Raw genomic sequence first — 23,761 nt, 5'->3', positions numbered from 1 at the left:
ACCTTTCTTAGAAACAAAGAAAACCCATCTGTAGAGTGGTTCCTACTGGGCCTGAGAGAGCCCAGCACTGGCATCTGGTCGTCCGGCTGCAACGGATCTGCATGTGTCCATGGCTGCTGCATTTCCTCCCCAGTTGCATCATGAACCCAGTCACCAAGCACAGGCCCTGGGCACATCCCGACCTCGGGGACTGACCCACCCCCTGGCCAAGAGCCCCCTGAAAGACGCAGCTGCCTCCCCTCCACCCCACTCTGAGGGTGGTTTTCTAGAATCTAAGTATCCTTCACAGCACTAAAACCCCTCTCCCACAGCCTTTTGGAAAGCAGTCTGCCACCTGTGTCACAGATCTTAAGCTGCGTTCACTCTTCAGTTCTCGTCCCAGTCCTTAGGCCCCGTGCCAAGGTTAGGATCTGAAATTCAGAAAAGGCATCGTTCGTGGTCACAAAAGATGGAGAACGACCTCACTGTCCAGTAAATAGGGATTGGTTACATGGAACATGGTGCAGCCGCTAAAAAATGATGTTGACAAAGCGTTTACAACAACCTAGGGAAATGCTGATGTTTAATGTTAAAAGGTGAAAAGCCAGATGCAAAAAATTGCTTACACGTCTGACATTTTAGGCATGTGAGAAAGGAAACATTGATTGACCAGCTTAATTCTTACCACATCGAAGGTCATAAATGGAGAGTTTTTATTTCTGATTTGTTTAAGATTCATTTTGCCTGAAAACTTCCTTTTTCGTGCACAGCTAGATCCTTGCTCCCTTTCTAGCCCCCAACAGTGAGGCCTCCGCCCTGCCCCCATTCTGATAACCTCCACTGATGGTCCAGCTGTTCTAGGTACGGCTCGTAGTTCCCTGGGCGTAGCATGCTCCATGCAAATCCCATTCCTTCTGCCTAGACGCCCTTCCCTGCTGTATCCTATCTGGAAAGACCCTCTGCCTCCTTGGAGGCCCAGCTCAGATGGCACCATCTCTGCAAGCCCTCCCTGGTACACAGCCATCCGTCCCGTGGGCATCCTTGCTGCCTCTCAGTGCCTGTTGGGCTCCCTGCCTGGCAGAGTATTGCTCTCCCCATATGGAGTTAGTCCTGTCGGTGCTGTGAGCCCCTGGCCAAGGGCCTGAGACGAGAGGAGTCACATGGCTGAAGGTCCTTGATCACCTGAGGTCTCTCCCATGCATTTCACAGCCTCCTCTCTTGCCTTGGCACACGGACTGTCCGTGTCCCCTGGCGTGGCTGATAACAGCTGCGCTCCTCCCAGGTGTGAGAGGAGCTAGAATGGAGCTGGTGCCATCTGAGACCTTGCTCTTTGCAAACACCAGTTTGATTGAAGCACTAAAGGGGCTCATGTGACAGACACCAAGGGCCAATGGCACAAGATAGCACTGCATACAGGGGTGGGGTCTCACCCTCTCCTGGACGGACCACCTGCAGGTCACTTGAGAGCTGTGTTCCTTTGATGCTGCAGTCTAGTCTGGCACCTTGCTGCTCAAAATGTGTTCCCTAGACCAGCAGCGCCACATCGCCTGGGAGCTGGTGAGAAATGCAGGGTCTCGGGCCCCACCCCAGACCTTCAGAGTCAGAATCTGTCTGAACAAGACCGCTGGGGATGCGTGTGCACATTGAAGTGAAGAGCGCTTAGCGCACAGGGCGCCGTCTCTCAGAACGCTCAAGCAGAGCTCGCCCGCTGCTGCCCAAAGATGCTTCCAGAACTTCGATACTTTTAGTTTTTCACAAAGGATCACAAGGCCTCAGAGACAACCGTCCCCAGATAACTTTCTGAGGCACGAGTATCCATTCTGGACTTGGTTTTATGTCGCTGAGCTGCTATCACTAGTGTCATTAAAGGTCAGCTTCTCAGGCTGCTGATGGATGCCAGTCTCAGAATTACATCCCCATCTGCGTCTCGTCCTGTCTCCTGCCTCTTGTGTCCTGTTCCGAGCGTGCGCCAGTCGTGCTTTTCCCAAGAAGCTTTTGGTGCTGTTCTGATTTCTGGGCCATAGAAGGAGGATGTTCCACTTGGGCTGGATGGAGGTTGTGAGCACCGGCCTTTGTCAAGACTGGCTCCCTCTGCATGTCTGTGGTCAGAGCCTGTTGGGTGCAGCCTTGGCAGGTGAGGAGCGCCCTCCTGTTTCCTAGCCCAGAGTGAGGTGGGCTGAGAGGGGGCTGGGCCACCTTTCAGGTAACGAGGACGAGTTGAAACAGCTCGATTGGATTGCTGAAGTGCTGCCACGGTCCCGTTTGCAAACCCAGGAGTGTGGCTGCTCAGGAATGAAGGATTATGTTCCCACCAAGTTAACAGTTTGTGTGTGTGCGCGCACGTGTGCATGTCGCACACACGTTTTAGTAGGTCATTAGTGTTGTCAGGGAGTGAGGCAGCACTTGGCCAGGCCCTGTCCTCCTTATTACAATACCTGTCTGAAATGCCCCACAGTTTCTCTGGGCTCCTGGGAGCCTGGGATGCAGAGTCTGGAGCTGGGGAACATCCGTGTGGGATAAAGTTAGCTGGACAAAATCACTACCGTCTCTTTCCACCCCTTAGATTTGAGTCTGCATGTTTAACCTGGATGAGGAAACCTGGGCAGGGTGGGGTGTGAGGAACCCCCAAAGGGCAGAGCTGGGCCCACCAAGGAGGAGTCACGGGGATGTAGGATCCAGGTGAGGGCAAAGCATTTGTTACACCTGAAAGTGGACGATGGCCTTCCCCTCACTGGGGATTTGCACGCAGAAGCTCAAAGGAGGCAGGATTGGTGTTGGCCAATCCCATTCCGGCCATGGGAGGTGGCCTGCAATCACTTCCAGGATGCTTCCACGCTTCCTTCTGTCGGGACCCCAGCGTGTTGGTCAGGGACTCAGGGAAGGGAAGGCCTCTGAATTACCTCCATGATTCGATCTATGAAGCACAAGTGTTTTCCGCCTGAAGCGCCGTCCTGCTTTGCTTTCGTGAGGAGGCACTCCTCAAAGGAAGGCTTTGGTGTCCTCCACAGGAGTAGCCCTTCTCGACCAGCAGCTCCAGACCAGCCGTGAGGGAAGCCAGAGCCTCCCCATCGCAGCCAGACTCGAAGCCAGAGCTTCAGGAAGGCTCAGTTAGCACTTCCCTGCTGTCGTGAAAACAGCTGTTGCGGGCTGTGAGGTAGTCCTGGCTTCTGGGGAATAAAAGTCTTCTCTTCTCTCAGAATTCTGTGGCCGGGTAAAAGAAGTACCACAGCTCTCCCAGAAAGCCCTGGGCCTTCATTTCATGCTGTCCCTCCAGGAAGCTGAGTGGCCTCAGCCAGAACCCTGGCCCCCACGCGCCCAGCACCTGAATCCCATCCCCCACGCGTGGCCTTTGTGGATCCCAGCCCCCAGGACAGATGCCTGGTCAAGTTGCACCACCACGTGTGGGCAACAAGGTCGCAGCCCCGCCATCCACGGAGCGGTGGTGTGGTTTCCATCAAGCTGTCAGTCCCCTTCCTAGCCGGCAGACACCTGCCTTCAGAGCTGGCTGAACGCAGTTCCCAGCCTGCTTTGGCTCACCCCCTGGGAGTCTTTACAGCAGCAATTACGAGGCCTGCAGGTTGGTCTAGAAATGGCCTGCCTGCCTGGCCCCCAGCCCCCACGTGCAGCTCTGGGCTCACACAAGGGCTGTCGAGCTCCCTGCCCAGTGTGCGGCAGGAGAAGCAGCCTGGGGTGGTTCCACACTGTCTCGGGGTGGCCCAGGTTGGTGTGGAGGGTCTGACCAGCCCTTGGGCTTTGTGGCACAGGCCGTGAGATGGACAGATGCGGATGGCCACATAGGGAGGGGCCGAGGAGCCACGTGGATAACCTGGAGAAGCAGACTCAGGCTTGGGCTGGCACAGGTTGATGTCTTCACGTCTCTGAGCGAGGAGGATAGGGACTGAACCTGTCCTGGGAGCCTCTGTTCCCTCACCTGGGAAACGTGCCTGCTGCAGAGGGTACTGTGAGGCGCAAAGGGCACCACATCGGGAAAGTGCTGGTGTGCCCTCAGCATTGCTGTCTGTGTCATCTCATTTCATCCTCACAACCGCCCTCTGGGAGGTTAACTTCCTGCTTTTACAGAGAAGGAAACCCGGGTCCACAGAGAAGGAGGAGTGTGCCCAGAGGCCATGGCTAGGCAGCCGAGGAGCCGAGTGGGATTTGAACCTGCGAAGTCCGAGCATGGCCTGGCAGGCCTGGGCTCCCTGCTGCTAGCCACAATGCCGCATAAAATGTGGTTGAGGGCCCACGGGGGACGTCACGCTCCTCTCTCCACCCTCATACAGGTGGGAGGGCGGTACTGGGACACGTTTCCCTCTTGGAATGGTTCCCGCTGAGGATTCTGTAGGAGCCCAGGCTCCGGGGGATCATGCCTGCATGGGGGTGACCCGAGCCATCCCTCGGGCTGGTCCTACTCTGCCACCACTCAGCACAGGGAGGGGCCCCCACTCCTCCTTGTGCAGCTGGGGAAACTGAGGCTCAGAGAGGGGAAGGGAACTGCTAGAGGCCTCATAGCAGAGCCAGTCAGGCCATACACAGAGGGTGGATCCGCATTTCCTTTTAATCTAGCGAGAAGAGTGAAAACTGTCTCCTCACTGATTCGCAGTTGCCTCTGAGAAGCCAGCAGCCGCAGTGCTGGCTCGAGGAGCCGGGTCGAGGAGTGAAGGGCACCCTCCACTTGGTTAGAGAAACAAAGTTATGTCATTTTTGACTCGCTGTCTGAAGACTCGTCTCTGCTGAAGCTGCTCTTCAGGCCATGTCCTGGGTTCAGCCGGCAGCTGGCCTGCCTCCTGGCCCAGAAGCAGACAGGCACGTGACTCAGGCCGAACGTAGTTCGTTGGGTGCTCTTCTCTCTTCACCACTAGCTCCTTGGCGAGTTTCTCTGCCCTGGAAAGCCCAGGACGGCATCTTGAGTATCTGGAGAAGTCAGACCATCTGAGTTCACGTGCCAGCTCCACCACTTCCCGGCAGTGGGACCTCAGACCAGCTGTTCAGTCTCCCTGAGCCCTAGTTTTCCCGTCTATAAAATGGGGATGGTCACAGCCCTGTCACACTGGATCTCTGTGATGATCAAGGGAAAAGATCTGGATGAAGAGCCTTTCAAACCCTAAAGGCTCACGCGTGAGAGAATGGCTACTGGTGTTCAGGGACGGTTTGCTGTATTAAATAAAATTTAATTTAGTATTAAAACCATAGTGCAAATGAGGTACTTAGAGGCACAGAGGACCCATTTACGAAGCTCTTCCCCAGTTATGCCTGGCATTAAGAAGCATGGATGGCACGGAAAGCAACACTTCTGTACGAAATCCTAAATCTCCATTCCAGCAATAGTTCTAACTGAGCCACCTGGCTCTTCAATTTGTTTTTTTTTTTTTCCTGAGGCAGATTTGCCCTAACATCCGTTGCCAGTCTTCCTCTTTTTTTTTGTATGTGGGTCGCCACCAAACATGGCCACGGACAAGCGAGTGGTGTAGGTTCGTGCCTGTGAACCAAACCCAGGCTGCCGAAGTGGAATGCACCGAACTTAACCACTAGGCCACAGGGCCGGCCCTCTCCCGTTCTTCAGTCAGTCCATCCCAAGGACTGGGCCACTGGTCCTGGTGTGAGAGGGTCCTCCCCGTTCTAGCTGTGACATGTTTGTGGATTGGCTGGTTTGCCCAGAGCAGGCATCAGGGTTGCCTGAAGGCAGCATAAAACAGATTGCTGGGCCATCCCCAGAGTTCCTGATTCAGTAGGTTCTGGCGATAAGGCATGAGAATTCGAGTTTCTGACAAGGTCCCAGGTGTTGCTGACCTGGAGATCCCACTTTGAGAACCTAGAGAGTACACAGTACATAGCACATTAGGTGCTGGGGTCAGTGTGGAGTTAGAGGATGTCACAGCTCAGCTCTGGTGATAGCAATGCCACCTCTTCCAGGAAGCCTTCCCTGACATGACCAATCCCTTCCCCACTGTCACCCCAGTTTGGGCTGGGACCCTTCTGTGCTCCTACCACATCCTGTACAGGTGTGCATTGGTTTATTCTAGAACAGCCAGATACATACTGTTACAGTCAGATTAGGGATACTAATATCGTGTTGGTCACCCCTTAGCCAGGCACCCTCTTGAATTCTGACACATTCCCAGCCTCATCAAGACAGAGAAAGCGAAAGTAAAGTTCCAGGTATGTCTGTTTCCTAAACAATTATGAGTCATCTCTGAGCCAGCTCAGGTTGGCTAATTTAAAATAATCCTATTAAGGTAAGGGAGGATGGGGGAAGGATAGGAAATTAACATTTAGTGAAGACCAGTTATGAATCAAGCATGGGTTAACTGCGATGCCCTGCCAGGTGGGTGTGGTTTCATTGTCATCGCACAGGTGACAGGGTGAGCAACTTGCTCACGGTCGCAGAGCTCATGAACTCTGCTCACTCTGACTGCAGGGCCTTTGCTCTCTTGACTGCTGCGCTGACATCTCGAGTGTGGAAAGGGCAGGTCTGAACTTCCCCTCGTGCTGCGCGAGGTGGCTTGGGTTGTTGTGGAGGCAGAAGCAGTTGCGCCCACTCCTGCTAACTCGTGACTTGTCACTGTCACACGCAAATGCTCTGAAGCTGGTGCCACTCACACTGTGTGCGTCATACGCTGCTCCAGGCTCGCTGTTCCCATGGAGCCCCGTGACTCATCGTGCACACGGGAGAAATAGGCTCAGCCTCTGCAGAAGTTTCTTCGGGGAGTCAGACCTGCCGCTAGCCCTGGTGCGCCCAGCCGCGTGCCGCCCCTCCTCACCGTTGGCCCCACTGGGGCTCCCGTGATGCTCTCTGCCCCCTGCACAGCCTCCCAGAATGCATTGGGCCCAGGAGGAAATTAACAATAGTGTTTGGACCGGGAGCTTTTTGCTGTGTAATGAGTAACAGTTGTAATTAATGTTTAACATGTGTGAACAGCAGGTCTGCGGAGGAAAGTGGGGTTTAAAGAAGAGAACTGGGATCACTCACTTCCTTTGGCTAATGTGTTACTGAGGGACAGGTTTTTCCAGTTGGTTTTTCTGTTTGACATATGAATGAATTCATTTAGTAACCTAAAAAAAAAAGAAAGAAAAACATTGGCATTTAATAGCTCTGGTTTATCTGCTAATTATATTGATAGATAGAAACGTTCCTTCCAGTGCCTTTGTCTGCTCTGTGGAAAACACAGTCGTGCTGGAAGCTCTTTGCCCTCCTGGTTGGCAGGGTGGAGAGCACGAGGGGATGGGATTCTTCAGCTCCCTGAGGTCAGAGACTCCACCTGCCTTGTTCACACCTGCGTCCCCACCTAGGTCAGTGCCTGGCACATAGTGAACATGCAGATATTTGTTAAATTATCGAATAAATCAGGTCTTAGGAAAACCTACCCCAAGTTCTCTTCAGGGCGCAGGAAGACACAGGTAGTCATGCAGCCTGCTCACACAGAGATGGCTTGTTTTCATGTCATTCTTTTCTGCCGTATACCTGTCTTCTCTCCAAATGAGGCTGAGGGATCTGCATACAGAGGGCATTTCTGAGTGGTTCTTGACTGTCGTGATTGCCACTCTGGGCTGACCTCCCAGAGAGAAGCTGAGAGTGTGTCCCTGCCTGTTGGAGGATGGCCCAAGAGTCCAGATGCCATATTGGGGGTGGGGAGACTGGTGTGTCAGTGGGTGGTAAGCAGACCCCTGAGAGCCAAGCACCTGGCTTGTCCCCTCTTGTCCCTCCTCCCTTCCCTCACTGGCATCTGCAGAGGGGCAGCAGCAGAAACATAGCGCCAGCTGGGCTGCAGCTTTGGGGCTCCTGAACGGGAGACTGGTTTCAGTCTAAGGGCCTCTGAGCCTTGTGGGTGGGAGAGAGTCCCTCTCCCAGGCCCTAGGATTCTCAGTAAATGTGTGGGGGTCAGCAGGTGGAGGTAGCAGGAGACGTGCTGCATAGACATGAGCAGGCAGAGTGCATAGAGCTGCAGGCTCTGCATTTAAAGCCCTGAGCTGCCCCTTGCTAGCCGGGCAACCTGGGGCCAATTGCCTCAGTTTCCTTACCTGTATAATGGGGTGGTCATTGGTTCCAAGAGTCAGGGGCACAGTGAGTGCCTCAGTGGATGCTGGCTTTGGGTATGACTGTCATCGTTGCTACTACTTTTTGGAGCACGTGTCGCACTGTAGACAGGATTTGTGCTGGACTCGTTAGAGGCCTCTGGGATTCAGAAGACTTGGGTTCAAATCCAATTTCAAGGCTAGCTGTTGACTTGCAGCAAGTCAGTCCCTTTTCCAACCCTCTGTTTCTCACGTGTAAAATGAGTTATGACAGTGAAGGTGTCTGGCTTCGGCAGCCATGAAGGCCTCTGTGTTTGGATCATTTCTTCATTTTCATCAGGATTTATCCTTATATTTCCTGCAGCCAAGCAGCAGCCCTGGGGCCGGGTCTTTGTACCAGGCCCAGGAGTCCGGGCTTCCTTTGGGAGCTGCAGAGCAAGAGGACAGAGGCCTACCCTCCTTGCCAGGCCTCCATTCCCAGCCCAGGCCTGGGTGCACATGCATGGGCGGCGTCCGCCGCCTCCCTTCACAATGAGGACCTCTGTTCTCAGGCACCGCCCACGAGATGTGGCAGCCTGGTGCCCTAAGGCCCGCGTGTGTCTGCGAGGTGAACACAGAGGCCTCTTGTTGGCCATCCTGGAAACACAAACCAAACATTTGCTGGGCCGCCCGCTGTCTTACAGCCTCTCTGAGGGGCAGGAGGCCTGCTCCAGGATTGTGGGGAGAAGGGGCTTCCCTCTCCAGGCCTTAGTTCCTCCATCTGAAAACAGGAATTCTGATGCTTGTCCAGCTGCAGGGAACAGATGAGATGACAGCAGAAGGTAAATTTAGAAGGCTGAGGCAGCAGAGGACCGCTGTTGAGGGAACAGAGCTTTAGTCAGCTGCAGGCGGTGGCGCATTATCCTGAAAGTTCATGGCGTTCGCGTAGACTCGGGCTCGTGTGGTCCACCCCACTTCCCTAGACCAGCGCACAGTCTGCCCCTTGCCCCATCTTGGAGGCTCACAGGTGCCCGGCAGCAGCCCCTGTGTGCCGCCCTCGCCTCCCCCACGCACAGCAGGGGTGCAGCTGGCTGTGGGCAGCATGGGGAACCAGTGCCAAGGGCTGTGCAGAAGGGGCTCTTTGGGCACCTCCATTCTGCTCTCTGTGCCCTTGTGTTTTCAGAGTAGCAGGACATCCGTGAACAAACACCAGGCCTGGAACACTGTCCAGGCCCCTCCTGTCAGCCCATGTGGTTTTCGCCCATATTCCTTTCCGCCTCGTCCAGGAGGGCCTAAAGAAGCCTCCAGCGGCCAAGGGCTCCATGCAAGGCGTTCTGCACAGGCTCTTGTCTTCAGCCATCTAATCCTCGTGGCCTCTGCTTAGAGGCTCTCTGTCCTGTCCAGGAGAGCTGGGAGGGTTGGAGGCTGCAGGCTGGCCAAAGAGGCAGCCACAGAACTTGGAGCGTATCGCTGCCTCTCCCGGGCCCGAGGCCCCAAGCCCCCTTTGCTCCCTTCCAGTTCCTTTGAATGGTCCCTCTCCTCCGGGGCCACTGTCCACAACCTTGATCAGCCGGGGGGACTGGAGGATGTCCGGCAGACCGTCGACTCTTATCTCCCTGCCCTCCCCAGGGAGGGCACTCCTGGGACCCGGGGAGGGGAGGCCACCCAGCACTGCAGTCCCAAAGCAGAGGGCTTGAGGGCTGGGGCCAGGCCCGTGGCCTGGCATGGCAGCCTGCTCTGGTCAGCTTGGGCAGCTTGCTTGCCCACATCAGGCCCCATCTGTAGAAACATGGGCAGAGTAGCAGGGAGCTCCTCGGTCTGCTGAAAGGGTCAGAGGAGATGTCACGTTGGGTCCTCACAGACGCCACCCGTGCACAGGGAACACTCAACAAAGGTCACACCGTTGTTCAAGACTGCTTTAAAATGACTTGAGGACGGAGTCCAGCTCCTGAGTTTCCTTTCTTGGTTGCTGACTAGTCCTGCTGACCTGGATGGACATTCATTCACTCAGCAGACAGCGAGCATCTCCTATCCACCAGGTGCTGTTCTGGGCACTGGGGATCCAGTTTTGAACAAGACGGAATATGTCCTCTCCTCTTGGAGCTGGTAAGTTAGTCAGGATTTCCAAGAGAGGTTGGGGAAAAAGAAGGTGGCTTCTGATAGAAGGAACTTTATCCTCTTGAGTTCATGAAAGGGAATTGTTCTGAGCATGGATGTGGCCATGGGGAGGGGTACCACCACTTACGGGGGCCAGCCTGGACTTTGGTACGTCCTCTGTTACTAGCCACCTCCACGATCATTTATGGTATAGGTGTTGTCAGCCCTGTTTCACAGAAGAGGCAGCTAAGTCTCGGAGAGGTTTAGAAACTTGACCAAAGTCACACAGTAATGGCAGAGGCAGGATTCAAACCTGGGTCTTCCAAACTTTGAAGTCCACATCCTTTCCGTGATGCCAAGCCACTGAGTTCCTCCGTTCCCTGGCCTCGTTGCAGCCTATGGGCCGCTCTTTAGAGCCAGCTGCATGCTAAGCTTGGGGAGGCTCAGAGGAGGCTGAGGCATGAGGCCCTTACTCTGTCTGGCTCTGAGCAGGTGCCTGTGTCCCGCACTGTAACAAGACCAGGGAGGGGCCAGACAGTGGCAGAGACAGGGTGCACAGTACAGAAGAGGAGAAAAGAATTCCACCTGGGGGTCAGTGGCAGAACTTGCCCCAGGAGGTGCCCCTGCGCTGAACTTTGCAGCACAGCTGTGATCTTTGCACACAGAGATCGTGAGGAAAGGGATTCTAGAGGGCAGGTTCAGCAAAGCTGGGGTCTGGATTTGGAGACAGCCGTTCTTCGTGCCTGGAGCCTTGGGTGGGTGTGGAACCCAGAGGGGTTTTGTAGGGGAAGATGCATCCAGAAGGTCAGGTTGGCGCCAGAGTGAGGAGTTTGCCCTCCATCTGGGGCGCTGGGAGCCAGCGAGGGTGCGTGAGCACAGCAGAGCCCTCTGGCTTTTTGGAACTTGTTCTCTGGGCAGCCCTGAATGGTAGACAGGAAGGAGCCAGACCCCGAAGGAGCACATTCGTTTCATATGAGCAGACGTTTGCTAAGCACTGTCTCCATGCCGAGCCCTGCGTTAGGGTTAGGGGCAGGTGAGGTCAGAGGGGAGAGAAATCAGTGCCCGGCACTGCCCCATGGACGGCCTGGGCTGGCTGGGCGAGCGTGTGGGTGCTGCTGAGCTCCAGAGAAGGGCCAGGTGCTGTGGGCTGTGGGAGGAGGCAGTTCTCAGCGGGCAGGATGGTGGAGGCTATGCGGAGCAGGGGCCTTGGAGCCAGACCCCGGGAGCTTCTGGACGTTATGAGATGGAGCAGGAGGGCGGTCATTCCAGGCCTGGGGTCAAAGCGCACCGCAGAGCCTGGGTGAGTGAGGCTCAGCGCCTGCCTGCCTGCAGGGCCCTGACCGCGTCCTCGTGAGGAAGGAGGACCTGAGTGTGAGGTGAGCCTGACCTGGTGACCTGCAGGCCTGGCTCAAACCTCAGCCCCGCCCCTTAGCTTGGAGGCCCTGGAAGCGTTCTTCCTCACCTGCTGGGGGACATCGTCTTCCGTCCTTGGCAGTGAGAGGTATAAGATCTCTGATATAAGCAGGAGGGGACCTCCAGTGCCAGAGGCTAATCTGGGTGGAGGAAAGGCCTCGGGAAGGTGAGGGGCAGCTGAGCTGTGTCTTAGGATGAGGCCTGACATCAGGAACTTTTGGAAGGACATTTGGGGCATCGCAAAGGGGCCTCCTTAGCCTGCCCTGGAGACAAAGGCGCTTGGAGCCGCGAACCAGGCCACCGCTCCCACTGCCACACGGCCTGGTCCCGTCGTGGCACCAAAGTCAGAGGGCTCCCAGCGCCTGGTCCTGCCGCCTGAGCCCCTCCTGCACAGCTCTGCCTTCTGTCGGTAGTTGCCTGCGGGGGAATTAATTTGGGTCTGTCGTTCTAACGGCTCGCAGGGCTGGCATGTTTTTTCTCTAAACGCAGATATTCTTTTGAGGGTTTGTATCTTCCTTCATCTTTTGCAGAAAATCACTAAATTAAAAGAATTGCCATTTTAAATTGCAGATTAAAGAGAAACTTAATTAGAAGAAGTGAAAGCAGTTGTGTTTGGAGCTTTTTGTTCATAATATCTTTTTTATTTTGCTGCTGAATCACCTCTCTTGGAGTTTGTATATTTTTATTTTAGGTGAAATGATTTGTCTAATTAAGCCTGTCATTCATCACCACCTGTTCCGTCTAAAATATACAGCTATATTATTAAGCTTGCAAGCGAATGTATAAATTAATTCGCTGGGGAATTACAGTGTTGACTGGGGCGTTATTAGGTTTTCTCTAATTTATCTGGTATGAAAACCAATATTTTTTCCCAGTAAAGTGAAACAGCGGCTCATTAAGTTTCTTCATTGAGTCATTTGTTGGTCATCTGTTACATCGCAGGCATGTGCTAGACATGAGTGGTAGGGACAGATATGTTACAGCCCCTGCCCTTGGGGAGCCAGACAAGGAAACTGGTGATTAGGGTACCATTGGTTGAGATCAAGGTGAATCTGGGAGGGGGTGAAGTCAGGGAAGGCTTCCTGGAAGAGGTGACCCCTAAAGAGCACATAGAGGCTGTCAGGCAGAGAGGTTGGTAAAGGGCAGGGTGGGTAATTCAGACAAAAAGACATGGCCTGGAGGAGGCTTGGTGAGGCCTGAGGCTGGACAGGTAAGCAGGTTGTTGGCTGTGCTGAAGAGCTGGGGTTCCTTCCCCACTTGTTGTTCCCTACTCCCTGCCTCTCGTCTCACCTTCTGTGCCGAGAGGTGTGTAGTGGGATTTTATGTTGGCAGAAAGGATTTTAGCCAGTGGAGCCCCAGCTGTCAGAGGTGAAAGTGCCTTACAGTTCATCTGGTCCCTCCCTCTCCTCAGCCTGTGCAAAACTAAGCCTGGAACCCCAGCTCCCACCAGCCCCTTCCCACACCAGGCCTCTCCGCCGCCCCCCTCGGCACTGCTGGCCCTCGTGCCGGAAGGCCCGCTGGGCTGCCTCCTCTCCGTTCCTGACACCCACAGAGTTGGCAGAGGGGAGGCGTCGTGGGGAAGGGCACGCTGGTCCCATGCTCACTGCCCCCGTCTCCTGCTGTGCCCCGGGTCCCCATCTCAATGGGGCATCACACAGGGCTTTTCCCTGACTCACCCACAAGTAGCCAAGTCTGTTGGAGTCACCTCCGACGTCCCTCCCATCCTTGAGGGCTTCAGCCTCCGTCACCTTCCCTAAGGCACGGTCTCCCACCTCCAGGGCTGCCCTCAAACCCACCCTCCAGCAGCAGTCAGAGAGCTCTCTAAAGCCCGATCTACTAACGGCCTCCCCTGACTCAGCCCATGCGGAGGATCCAGTCCCAGCTCTTTAGAAGGGGGCTCCGTGGCCGGGCCCTCACCTGTCTCCCTGATCCCAGTGCTCGCCCCTGGCCAAGGTCACCCCTCCAAGAACATACACCCCTTTTGACCAGCTGCTGTGAGGGCTGGTGTTGTTCAGCGGGAGCCCTGGTGGGAGAGCCGGCAGCTGGGAAGCCAGGGAGGGGCCCCAGCTCTGGGCTTCGCCCCTCACCACCTCTGTGAGGGCCCAGCTTGCCGGCCAGATGGAGGAGGGCTTCTCAGACACCCAGCCCCACGGCCTGTTCCGTAGAAGGGCCTCAAGGTCGTTGCCGTCTTGCTGTCTGTCCCTGTGGTTGGGCACAGCACGGAACTGTAGCAGAGAGGAGGGCCTGCGCCCCAGCGAGTGTTGGCCCTGCCCCGCTCCGCACGGCCAGTCCTGTCTCACAGGCTGTGGGCGTCTCTAAGGTGGAGTTCAGCCTCCATCCTGCTTTCCCACCAAGCTTAACTCGAGCTTTTTGTGCGTTGTGGCTCCTGGATGCTGCCAGCCCGCTCCTTGCAGTGCTAGGCCCCTGGCCTGCAGTCTCCTTGGTCCTCTTTCTCGCACACTCCTCTTTGAGGACAGGGACGAGGCTTGCTGCCTCTGCCTGCAGAGCATAGCTAGAGTCTGACCACTCGCCGCCGCTGCCATCCACATCTCCAGTGCGGCCCGGCCCACGGTACCTCCTGCTCTCCCTGTGCTCCCCTCCATCTCTCTCTGTTTAACAAACTTTTTTATTTAGAGTAGTTTTAGGTTCATAGCAAAATGGAGCAGGAAGTACCGAGAGTTCTCGTATACCTCGTCCTCAGCGCAGCAGTCCTGTTAAGAAGTGCCAAGTTAAAACCCCCATCAAAACAGCAGAATGGCTCTCCATTTCTCTCAGAATAAAACTAAAGTCCTTCCCAAGGCCCACGGAGGGGCCGCCCGGCCCTTTGTCCTCCCACCCCCTCCACTCGTCCTGGGCTGTGTTATTCCAAACACCCCAGGCATGTTCCCGCCTCAGGCCCTTGAACTTGCTCTCCCCTTGCCTGGCATGTCCTTCCTCCTGTTGTCCACATGGCTAATCCCTCCTTTCCCTCAGGAATTTATTCAGGTGTCACCTTTCGAGGCCTTCCCCGCCCTGCTGCAGTTTCTCCTGATTGAGCACTTGTCACCAGCGGGGTGATAGGGCCCTGACTTAGGGCACTTCCTGCCTGTCTCTCCTCCCTCGGACTCTGGCTCCATGAGGCAGGGGTTTCTGTGTCTTGCTCACTGCCATTTCCCCCCCACCCCCCCAAACTGGGCCTGGACCATGTGGGTGAGGGTTGAGGAGTGGGATGGCCTGCTAGACCCCACTGCAGTCATGAGAGTGACCACACACACAGGTCCAGTGTGTCTGGAGCCTTCTGTTGGCAGGGCCCTCCCTTCCCACTGATTTTCATAGCGGTTAATAGAGAAGAGTGTCTCGGAGGGATGGAAACGCGTCACGGTCCTGATGGAGGAGCTTGCTCAACGGCTGAGACATGGAACAAGTTCATTCACACTCCTTGGTCCCCGTAGAAGCACATCCCCACAGCCCGGGCTGGGGTTTCACGCCGCCACCCGTGAATGTGAGGTTGATTGCCATGTGGCTGGCCAGGGTCGGAAGACAGCTTGCCATGTCCATGCACGCTGGGTGGAGGAGAGATTTCTGCCGTTGTGTGACCGTGGACCTGCCGCTGGACACAGCTTTGGGAACCTTGTTCCGCAGGCCCTGGCCCAGTGTACTCAGCACTCTGTGTGCTGGCCCTTAGGATGTACTCCCTCATCTGATCTTCACAGCAGCCTGGTGAGGGAGGAAACGGGGCCTCAGAGAGATTGAGTAACTTAGCCAAGGCACACAGCTAGCCAGGGAAGGCTTAGGAGAGGAATTCGGATCCGTTCAGTAGCTTATGTGAAGTGCCTATTACTGTGTCTGCGTTGAGCAGACACGATAATAATAAAAGCAGATATTTACAATAACATTGATTAAGCACAGACTATCTGCCAGGGTCTCCACTAAGATCTCTGTGTACGTCACTTGGTTGAGTCCTCACAGCAATCCCGGGAGGTGGGACAGTGTTTATCCCTGTTTTTCAGAGGAGGAAGCTGAGGCCCAGAGAGAACTTGCAAGGTGGACCAGCTGGTCTCCAAGAATGCTTCTGGATGGGGGCTGGCCCAGTGGCACAGCGGTTAAGTGCACATGTTCCGCTTTGGCAGCCTGGGGTTCACCAGTTCGGATCCTGCATGCAGACATGGCACCACTTGGAAGCCATGCTGTGGCAGGTGTCCCACATCTAAACTGGAGGAAGCTGGGCACGGATGTTAGCTCAGGGCCAGTCTTCCTCACAAAAAGAAGAGGATTGGCAGTGGATGTTAGCTCAGGGCTAATGTTCCTCAAAAAAAAAAAAAAAGCTTCTGGCAGCTCCAGTTTCAACTCAGTATTTTCTGTTCTTTGTGGGGTATCTCTAGGGTCCTGCTCCCAAGAGGCATCTTCCCCGAGCCCGTGGAGTGAAGGATGCTCCCACGGGCCCAGGGTGGGTAGGAGAGCGCAAAGGAGGGCCTGTCCCACTGTGCTGTGTGCTGCTCCCACCTCCCCTGGGGGCTGGGTCCAGGGCAGCGCTGGCTGTGTGGGGCATACACAGGGGGACTGAATGAAGAGCAGCAGACTTGGGGGGTCCAACATGACCCCCGAATGGAACTCTGTAGGGCTCTCCCAGGAGAAAGGGGGCAGATCTGGCCAGTGTGGCCCCTGGTGGGATGGGAGAATGGGAAGAGGAGAAAGGCCACTTGGAGGCAGGGTGTTTGGCACAAAATGAAGAACAACTTTCTGCCCTGAGAACTGTCCTGAGGAATGAGCCCGCCCCCAGCCCCCCACGGGAGTGCCATGCCCCTTGCTGGAGGTTGCAGGGGCTTCCTTTGGGCATAAGGCTGCGCCCGGTGGGCTCTGGAGACTCACCCCGCACCCCGAATGCGCCGAGTGGCTTTGACAGCACCCACATGTCCTGTCTTAGGAAGCCCGCATCTTTTGAGCCACGTTTGTTCGTTGCCTGGAACTCCTCCTGCGAATGGTAAAGCCCCAGTGAGGACAGTCGAGCTGCCCTGCTCTGGGCCGCCCAGTGACGTCTCGGGCTGAGCTTCCGGTGACTGTGCTCTCTCTCTCCCCACAGCCCAGTTTAATGGCAACGAGAAACGGCAGTCGTCGCCCTCGCCTTCCCGGGACCGGCGGCGCCAGCTTCGTGCTCCCGGAGGGGGCTTCAAGCCCATCAAACACGGGAGCCCCGAGTTCTGTGGGGCCTTGGGAGAGAGAGTGGATCCCGCTGTCCCGCTGGAGAAGCAAATGTAAGTTTTGAGGAGTAAATCAACCTCAGCTCCCAGGTCGTGTGTCCTTGCAGAGGCTCAAAGGAGGCCAAGGCCACCTGTCAGTGGCAGAATGGGGTTAGAGCGCGCCTCCCCTGGTCCCTAGCCTTCCGTGCTTGCTCCCTGCGCACTGTGTCCTCCCTTACTTTCGATGACTAGCGGGAGGGAGTGCAAAGCCGTCCACACGGTTCACCCCTCTCTCCTACCTCCTAGTTTCTGTTTTCATCCTGCAGCAACTGAGGTTTTGAAAAGCTAAGTGTCCCCTAATCCTGTCCGTTAAGTGTGAATTAGGGTTCTTTTCTAACTACAGTGATGTTTTTGCGCCACATCTGCTTGCTATGAGTTGCACAAGGCCTTCACTCTCTTGATTTTGGTTTCTCAACCCCTTTCTCCAGAGGTTTCCCACCTCTAGTCAGTGGCTGGGTCCCGACCCTGCAGCCCCTTTCCCTCCCCGCTTCTCCCTGGCAGTGCTGGTCAGGCCTTCACCACCCGCCCCCTTGACCTGAGGACCATCTCCCTGCTCTGCTCTGAAACCTTCAGTGGCTCCCCATCACGTCAGGATAAAGCCCCAGCCCCCAAACCTGCCGCTCGCTCAGTGACTTGCCCCAGGCTGCCTTCTTCTTTTCTCGCCATCCCTTGTACCTGGACTGGAGGGCGTTACTCCAGGTGCTTGATGGATCAGGTCCTGCATCTGGGGCTGTTCCCTTCAGGTGTGTCATCTTCAATAAGCAAATGTGCGATAAATGGGGTTATCATCCCATTGCACAGATGAGAAAATCGGGGCTCCAAGAGGAGCAGAGCCTTGGCTGGGATCCCCTGGCTCAGAGCACAGAGGTGGGATTTGAACTCCAGCCCCATGACTCGACCCCATGCTCTGCCCTTATTTCTCCCCTCTTGTATACACCCACATCCTCCACCCTCAGCACATGCCTGGCGCAGAGAAGGCCCTCTGCAAGACCAAGAGACTAGCTGACCCCAGGCCGGGCCTCAGGAGCGCGTCTCACATGTGTCACTTGCTGTTATCAGTCTCCACCCAGCCACAGAGCATCCCTCCCAGGAGACGCTTGCGCGGGGAGCAGGGTGCAGGGCTTTCCGAGGGATGTCATGCTCCTGTGCTCTCCTCCTGGGAGGCTGCAGCCTCCTCTGTGGGCCCCACGCCTGCTGTACTGAGCACGCGGGGGGAGCGCTCCCAGCCAGTATTGTGTTATCATTTCTCACAGCCACTCAGATTGGGTGGCAGGTTTGCTTATTTCTGATCAAACTGAGCACTTTTTGATCAACAAATAAAATATGATCCAGAGATGAGAGATGTGTGGGAGTTGTTGAGCGTGCATCCTGACCCAGGTCTGCCAGGGGTCAGCTGGGCCATCCCACCCTCTTCCCACCCCGGGGTGGGCCCCTTGAGTGCAGTTCTGTTCCCTCTCCTTTCCTGTTCCCTCCCGACACAGCCCTCAGCCAGCTCCAGTCATGACCCCATCTCATCTCCCCAGGCTTACTCTGGCCTGTCGGAGGCCCTGACTTGTCACCCGAGAGGTGTGCTTAGGCAAAATGCCACTTCCATCAGAGCCCGATGACCCAGGCAGAGAGGATCGCCTGATCCCCAAACTGGGCTGATGATGCTCAGTCTCGGAGGGACCTCCGAGTCCCACTTCCCCTCCACCCCAGCACAGGGGAGAGGGGAGCTGGGGACTGGCGCCCTGAGAAGTGTGCCCGGTCTTACGGGGTTGTTGAGAGGATGGGCAGTCCCACCTCTGCCTGGACACCCATACCACCTGCTTTCATCCCGGGACAGTGGAAAGGCTGCTGCTAAGGGACTCAGGGACACAACCCAGCCCCCGCGCCTCCCGAGGCAGCCCACCGCCACCTCCATCGCACCTCATTATTACCATTAGCACATAGACAAATTCCAGTCACAAACTTGTTAACGGCAAATAAATAAATAAATAATCCTGACCCAACGTCGCCCCCCAGCTCCTGCCGCTGTTGAAAGCAGGAGCTCCGTGAGGGCAGGAACTTACTCAGGTCACCGCTGCATCCATCCTCAGTGCCTAGAAAGGCATCTGGCACAGGATGGGTGCTGAGTAGATAGCCAGCTGATGAGTGGACGAGGTCCCCAAAGAGCTGTCAGCGCTTTCTCTCCCTTTCGTCACCTCCCACTCTCTCACTCACCATAATCTGCTTCCTCCTCTGCCTGGGTCACAGGTGGCCTCCTCTGTCCTCCAGGGCAGTCAGTGCAGGAGATGGCTCCCTCCCCCGCAGACACCCTCTACTCCCAGTTTTTCTCCTACTTCCCTGGCTGCTCCTTCTGGCCCCTCTGCTGGCTCCTTGCCTCAGCTTGACCTGAAGGTTGCAGTGCCCGGGGCTCAGTTCCAGCTCCGTCCCCCCAGGTAGTCTCTTCAGGAGCCCGGTGGTGAGCCCTGGTGTGTGTCCCTGCCCTCGCCCTCCCGAAATGTCAACTCAGCATCCAGCTGCCTTCCTGGCATCTCTGCTTGGCTGACAAACGGGTATCTCAGAACTGGGGTCCTGATCTCCTGGACACCCTCCCCTGGCTTCCCACCTCCGGAAAAGGTGTTACATCTCCCTAGTCGCTCAAGCCACAAATTGGAGTCATCTTGATTCCTTTTTTTGCCTTCGCCGTGTCTAATGCATTACTAAGTTCTGCCAGCTCTCCATCTAAAATAAAGCCTGAATTCACCCATTGCCCTCAGCTCAGGGCCACCTCCCATCTGGACCACTGCAGAAGCCTCCTGACTTGTCTCCTCTTCACCTCCCCTTGGGCCTCTCTTCAGGGCAGCCTGGTTGAACTTTTGTAAGATCACCCAGAGCAAGTAACGGCTCTCTTTAAAACTCCTTGCCCTCCGCTACGCTTAGAATGGGATCGGACTTCTTCCCTTGGCCTGCAAGGCCTCAGGGAACTGGGCCCTGCCTCCCGCTGCACCCTCGTCTGTACCACTCTCCACGCTCACAGTGCACGACCATTCTTGCTGCCTTTCTGCTCCGTGAACACCCAAGCTCATTCCTCTTACAGGACCTTTGCACTTGCTGCTTCCTCTGCAGAGAACATGTTTTCTTTGGCTCTTTACATGATTGGCTCTGTCTCATGATGCAGATTCTCAGGTCAAATGTCATCTCCTCTGGGGCCTCCCCGCCCATTCATTCTAAAGTAGGCACCTCTCCTGCCCCGGTCTCTGCCTCGTCACAAACCCAGCATTCCTACTTAGCACTTGTCACTATCAGAAATTGTTTCCTGAGTCTATCTGTTGGCTCTCCACCTCCCTGCATGAGCCCCATGAGATCCAGGATGTAGTAAGTGGTGAGTACATATTGGATGAGCTAACGGGTATGGGATGGGCTGGATGACTCGGGTTGAGTCTTCTTAATCCCCGAGGTTCTGGCCTGACTGTCCAACTCTGAAAAGTCCAGCACATCCCCAAGATGGCTCCCGCTTGGGTTCTCTTTTCAGTCCAGGCAGAGTCTGCTCAGGACCAGCAGTTGGCCCCCAGCCCTCACAAGCCCACCTTGTCTCTGGTGGGAACCCCCTATGGCAGGCTGGCCCCAGCCTCCCATCTGGTGTCCTTTGGCCCTTCTCTCCCGAACTCTGCCTGGGTCTTCTTTGATCCTCGACCCCAAGTCCCCTGCCTTTCTCTCCACGTGGAGTAGCTGGAGCAGCCGGGGAGGGAACCAGCAGCTCATCCTGTTCACCCACCAGGGGTTACCCTTCACCAGGATCCACAGCACCCCCTAAGAGCCAGCTCGCTCCTGTGCTCAGGGAGGGGCGGGCAGCGGGCAGCACTTCCCTGGAGACCACTTCTAGGCCTTTCCCAGAGGGCGGCTGTGCTTCAAATGGCTGGAACTTGTTTTCCTAATAAATAATGTTTTTGTCAGCTCACTGGGGGTGTGTTACGCAGGTGAAATTTCCCGGACAACAGCCTTGCCAAATCTCTTAACTCATGTTTCTGCGGTCAGCTCCGTCCTTGCCCAGCTGTTTCTCCCCATTGCATCCATGCATCTTTTCTAAAGCAGCTGGAGCCTTCACGACCCTGGAAGTGTTGTAGGTACAGCAGCCCACGCGTCCCACTTCATTCCTCTTCATTCCTGCCTAAGTTCAGAGGGGGGGCAGGTCTGCCATCTGCACGCTCTCTGCATTTTCCTTGGGCAAGTCTCCCCTCCACATGTCCGGCCGCGGGGCTCACCTGCTGTGAATGGTCACTTGCTGGGCAGTCAGTGACTCAGTCACATGCTCATTGGACGAGACACGCACGTCTCCTCTCCACTCTTTGCCCTTGTAAAGCTGGTTGGGTTTTTAGGTGACAATTACATCATCACACTGCTGCTAACTGTTCAGAATGCTGCCTTGTAAATGGCAGCAAGTGCACAGTGAGAGGCAGTGTGACGTTTTCCTCTAAGCAGAATGTGTGTCACAGAACTCTCAGAGGTACTGTTTGTAGGGCACCCCTGGGCCAGGACGGGAGGCAGCATCCCAGTCACACCTGGGAATTTAAAATGCAGCCTTGGTGCGGCAGCAGCTGAAGTGATGACAGCCAGGAAAGTTCCCCGCAGCCGTCTGCAGTTCAGTCTCTTTCTGCTGATGCTTGTAGCTGCCAAGCTACAAGGGATTTGTTGAAACGCACCCCATCTCAGGCTCTGCATAAGCCCTTCTATGCATCACACTGTTTAATCCTCAAAATCCCAAAACAGGGGTGAAGTGACCCTAACTTGATGGAGAGCCGAGGCACAGCCAGGTTCGGCCTCTTGCCACAGACCACCTGGCTGGCGAGTGGCAGGACTGTCTGTGCCTCTTGGCCAGTGTGTGATCCAGCCTTGGCCGTCGGGCACCTCTGGTTCTCCTCCTGGCCCTGCCTCCCACCTTCCCACTGCCCCTGCCCCTAAGAGACCGTAGGACGGAAGTGCATTCTGAGTATACCCTGACTGGCGTCTTAGGATCTTCGCTCTTCACTGAAACTTTACCTTCTTCCAGTCTCAGAAATCAGTGTTCCCTTTAGTCCTGCAGTGAGGGGCCTTCGTCAGGCTATCTGCCACCACACCCCTCCCTTCTGATTCTGCCACCCACCACGCAGTGTCCGAAAGCAGTGACGCTGGGACTGCTACGTGCCCAGCCGATGCCAGATTCACTCAGCAGGAGCACTGGTGGGGCCACCCCACACCTGCTGCCTGCTCTCCTGAGCGAGGAGCACCACCTACTTGTCCCTGCTGTCAGCACCCTTGGGTGGCTTCCCTGTCACTTAGACGGAGACAGCCAGAGTCCTCGCATCGTGCACAGGCACCCTGACGCTGCCCGCTTTGTGGCCTCTTGGGCCTCTGCCCACGCCCCTGCCTCACTGGGGCCACGCTGGCCTCCTTGCTGTTTCCAAGACACACCAGGCACTCCCACCTCGGGCCTTCCTGCCTCGCCTCGTTCAAGTCCGCACTGAAATGTCACCCTCTCTGGACAGCTTCCCTGGCTGCTGCTTAAAATAGCAGTCCCTCCTGCGAGCCCCAGAGCAAGGGGCCCTGCTTCCTGTCCTCCAGGGCTGCTGCGCTAGGATGACAGCTTCATGGGGGAGGAGGCTGCGCGTGCGTGCCCGCCTCTCCCCAGGACCTGCACGCAGCGGGCGCTCCCTAGGTATCTATTGAAGGACCCACTGCGCAGACGCAGCACGCACACGACCTGCCTGGTACAAGGAGGCCCGGGACGGGGCAGTTGCCCTCTGAGGGGCCGAGCCTCCTCGCGGAGGAGCAGGGTTCAGGGTGTCAGCGGTGGGGTCCTGCCCCACAGGTTCTGACCCTCTCCCTCCTCCCAGATGGTATCACGGAGCCATCAGCAGAGGGGACGCCGAGAACCTGCTGCGACTCTGCAAGGAGTGTAGCTACCTCGTGCGGAACAGCCAGACCAGCAAGCACGACTACTCCCTCTCCCTGAAGTGAGTACCACCTTGGTCGCCCCAGCCCGCCTCGGTCGCCCCCTGCCCGCCTCGGTCACCCCCCGCCCGCCTCAGCAGCTGCAAGTGAAGCGCAGCCCAGCCCTGTGTCTGTGGCAGAAAGACCCGCCGGCGTCCCCACAGGAAACGCTGGCGCGAGTTATTTCAAGCCTCGGTGTTTCAGTTTGATCTTTCTTCCTGGGATACAGAGGAGTTTTTCTGTTCTGCTTCTGTCTCCCCAGGAGGGGAGGGGCATTTTCCTAGGATTTATGTTAAATAGCCAAGAACAGCTTCACATTGGCTGTGAGCCAGGGGCTGTGTGAAGCTCTTAGCATCCTCCTCCCTCTTTCGCACCTCACATTGACCTGTTTTGCAGCTGAGGAAACTGAGGCTCAGGGAGGGGACATCGCTGGCCCGGGGCAGGGCCTGGCCTCGGGACCAGCTGTTTGCCCCCGCCCTGCCCCCATTATAAGAATGACCTTTTCCTTCTGTTCCTGGTTACTGTTTGGGCAGGTCTGATTCTTGTGTGTCTCACGAAGGTGGTGGGGAGCACCAGCAAGGGCCAGGAAGAATCCTGCTGCTGTCTCCTGCAGCCGCCTCGTCATTGTCGCGTCTTTCTGACCCATGAGGCATTGCTGTTGAGATAGGCAGCCTGAAACAAGAAAAGGGTTTTTCGGTGGAGTCCGTCATCCTTCGGTGCTGCCACTGAATGGGACCTAGCATATTGTCTAAAACCCATTTTACAGATAGGAAAACTGAGGCCCAGAGAGAGGAGGGATTTCCCAACGACACAGAGAGAGTTAGGGACAGAACTGGAGTACAAACCCAGGCCCTTCAGCCAGCACAGACCACCAAGAACGGTGAAGTCCTCTGCCTGGCTTCCTCTCTGCTCTACTCATTGTTGTTAGAGGCCACGTGACGGAGAGAGGGCCTGTGTGCAGGCCAGCCTTGTAGCCAGCAGAGCAGTCCAGCCAAGGAAGGAGAGACTGGCCTGCGCTCTCTGCTCTGGACTGACCCCACGTGGTCTGCTGGACTATGCCCCGAGAGGGACAGTGACAGACTGCAGAGCATGGGCAGGAAACAGAGGCACTGGGAGTCTACCTGCAGAAAGGA

The 23,761-nt window shown here is 56.1% G+C and overlaps 1 protein-coding gene across 1 annotated transcript in view; it reads left to right on the top strand.

Moving 5' to 3' along the window:
- SHB (SH2 domain containing adaptor protein B) overlaps positions 1-23,761 on the top strand; it is a 131,631-nt gene that overhangs the window by 84,906 nt on the left and 22,964 nt on the right. The window contains exons 4-5 of the mRNA XM_001496517.7: positions 16,541-16,712; positions 22,532-22,651. Coding sequence (XP_001496567.3) covers positions 16,541-16,712; positions 22,532-22,651 — 292 coding nt within the window. The remainder of the gene's footprint in view (positions 1-16,540; positions 16,713-22,531; positions 22,652-23,761) is intronic.

This window comes from Equus caballus, chromosome 25, assembly GCF_041296265.1.
Source record: "Equus caballus isolate H_3958 breed thoroughbred chromosome 25, TB-T2T, whole genome shotgun sequence".
Lineage (NCBI taxonomy): Eukaryota > Metazoa > Chordata > Mammalia > Perissodactyla > Equidae > Equus > Equus caballus.
The sequence above is the reverse complement of the archived record's forward strand: the minus strand, read 5'-3'. Positions and strand labels throughout refer to the sequence as shown.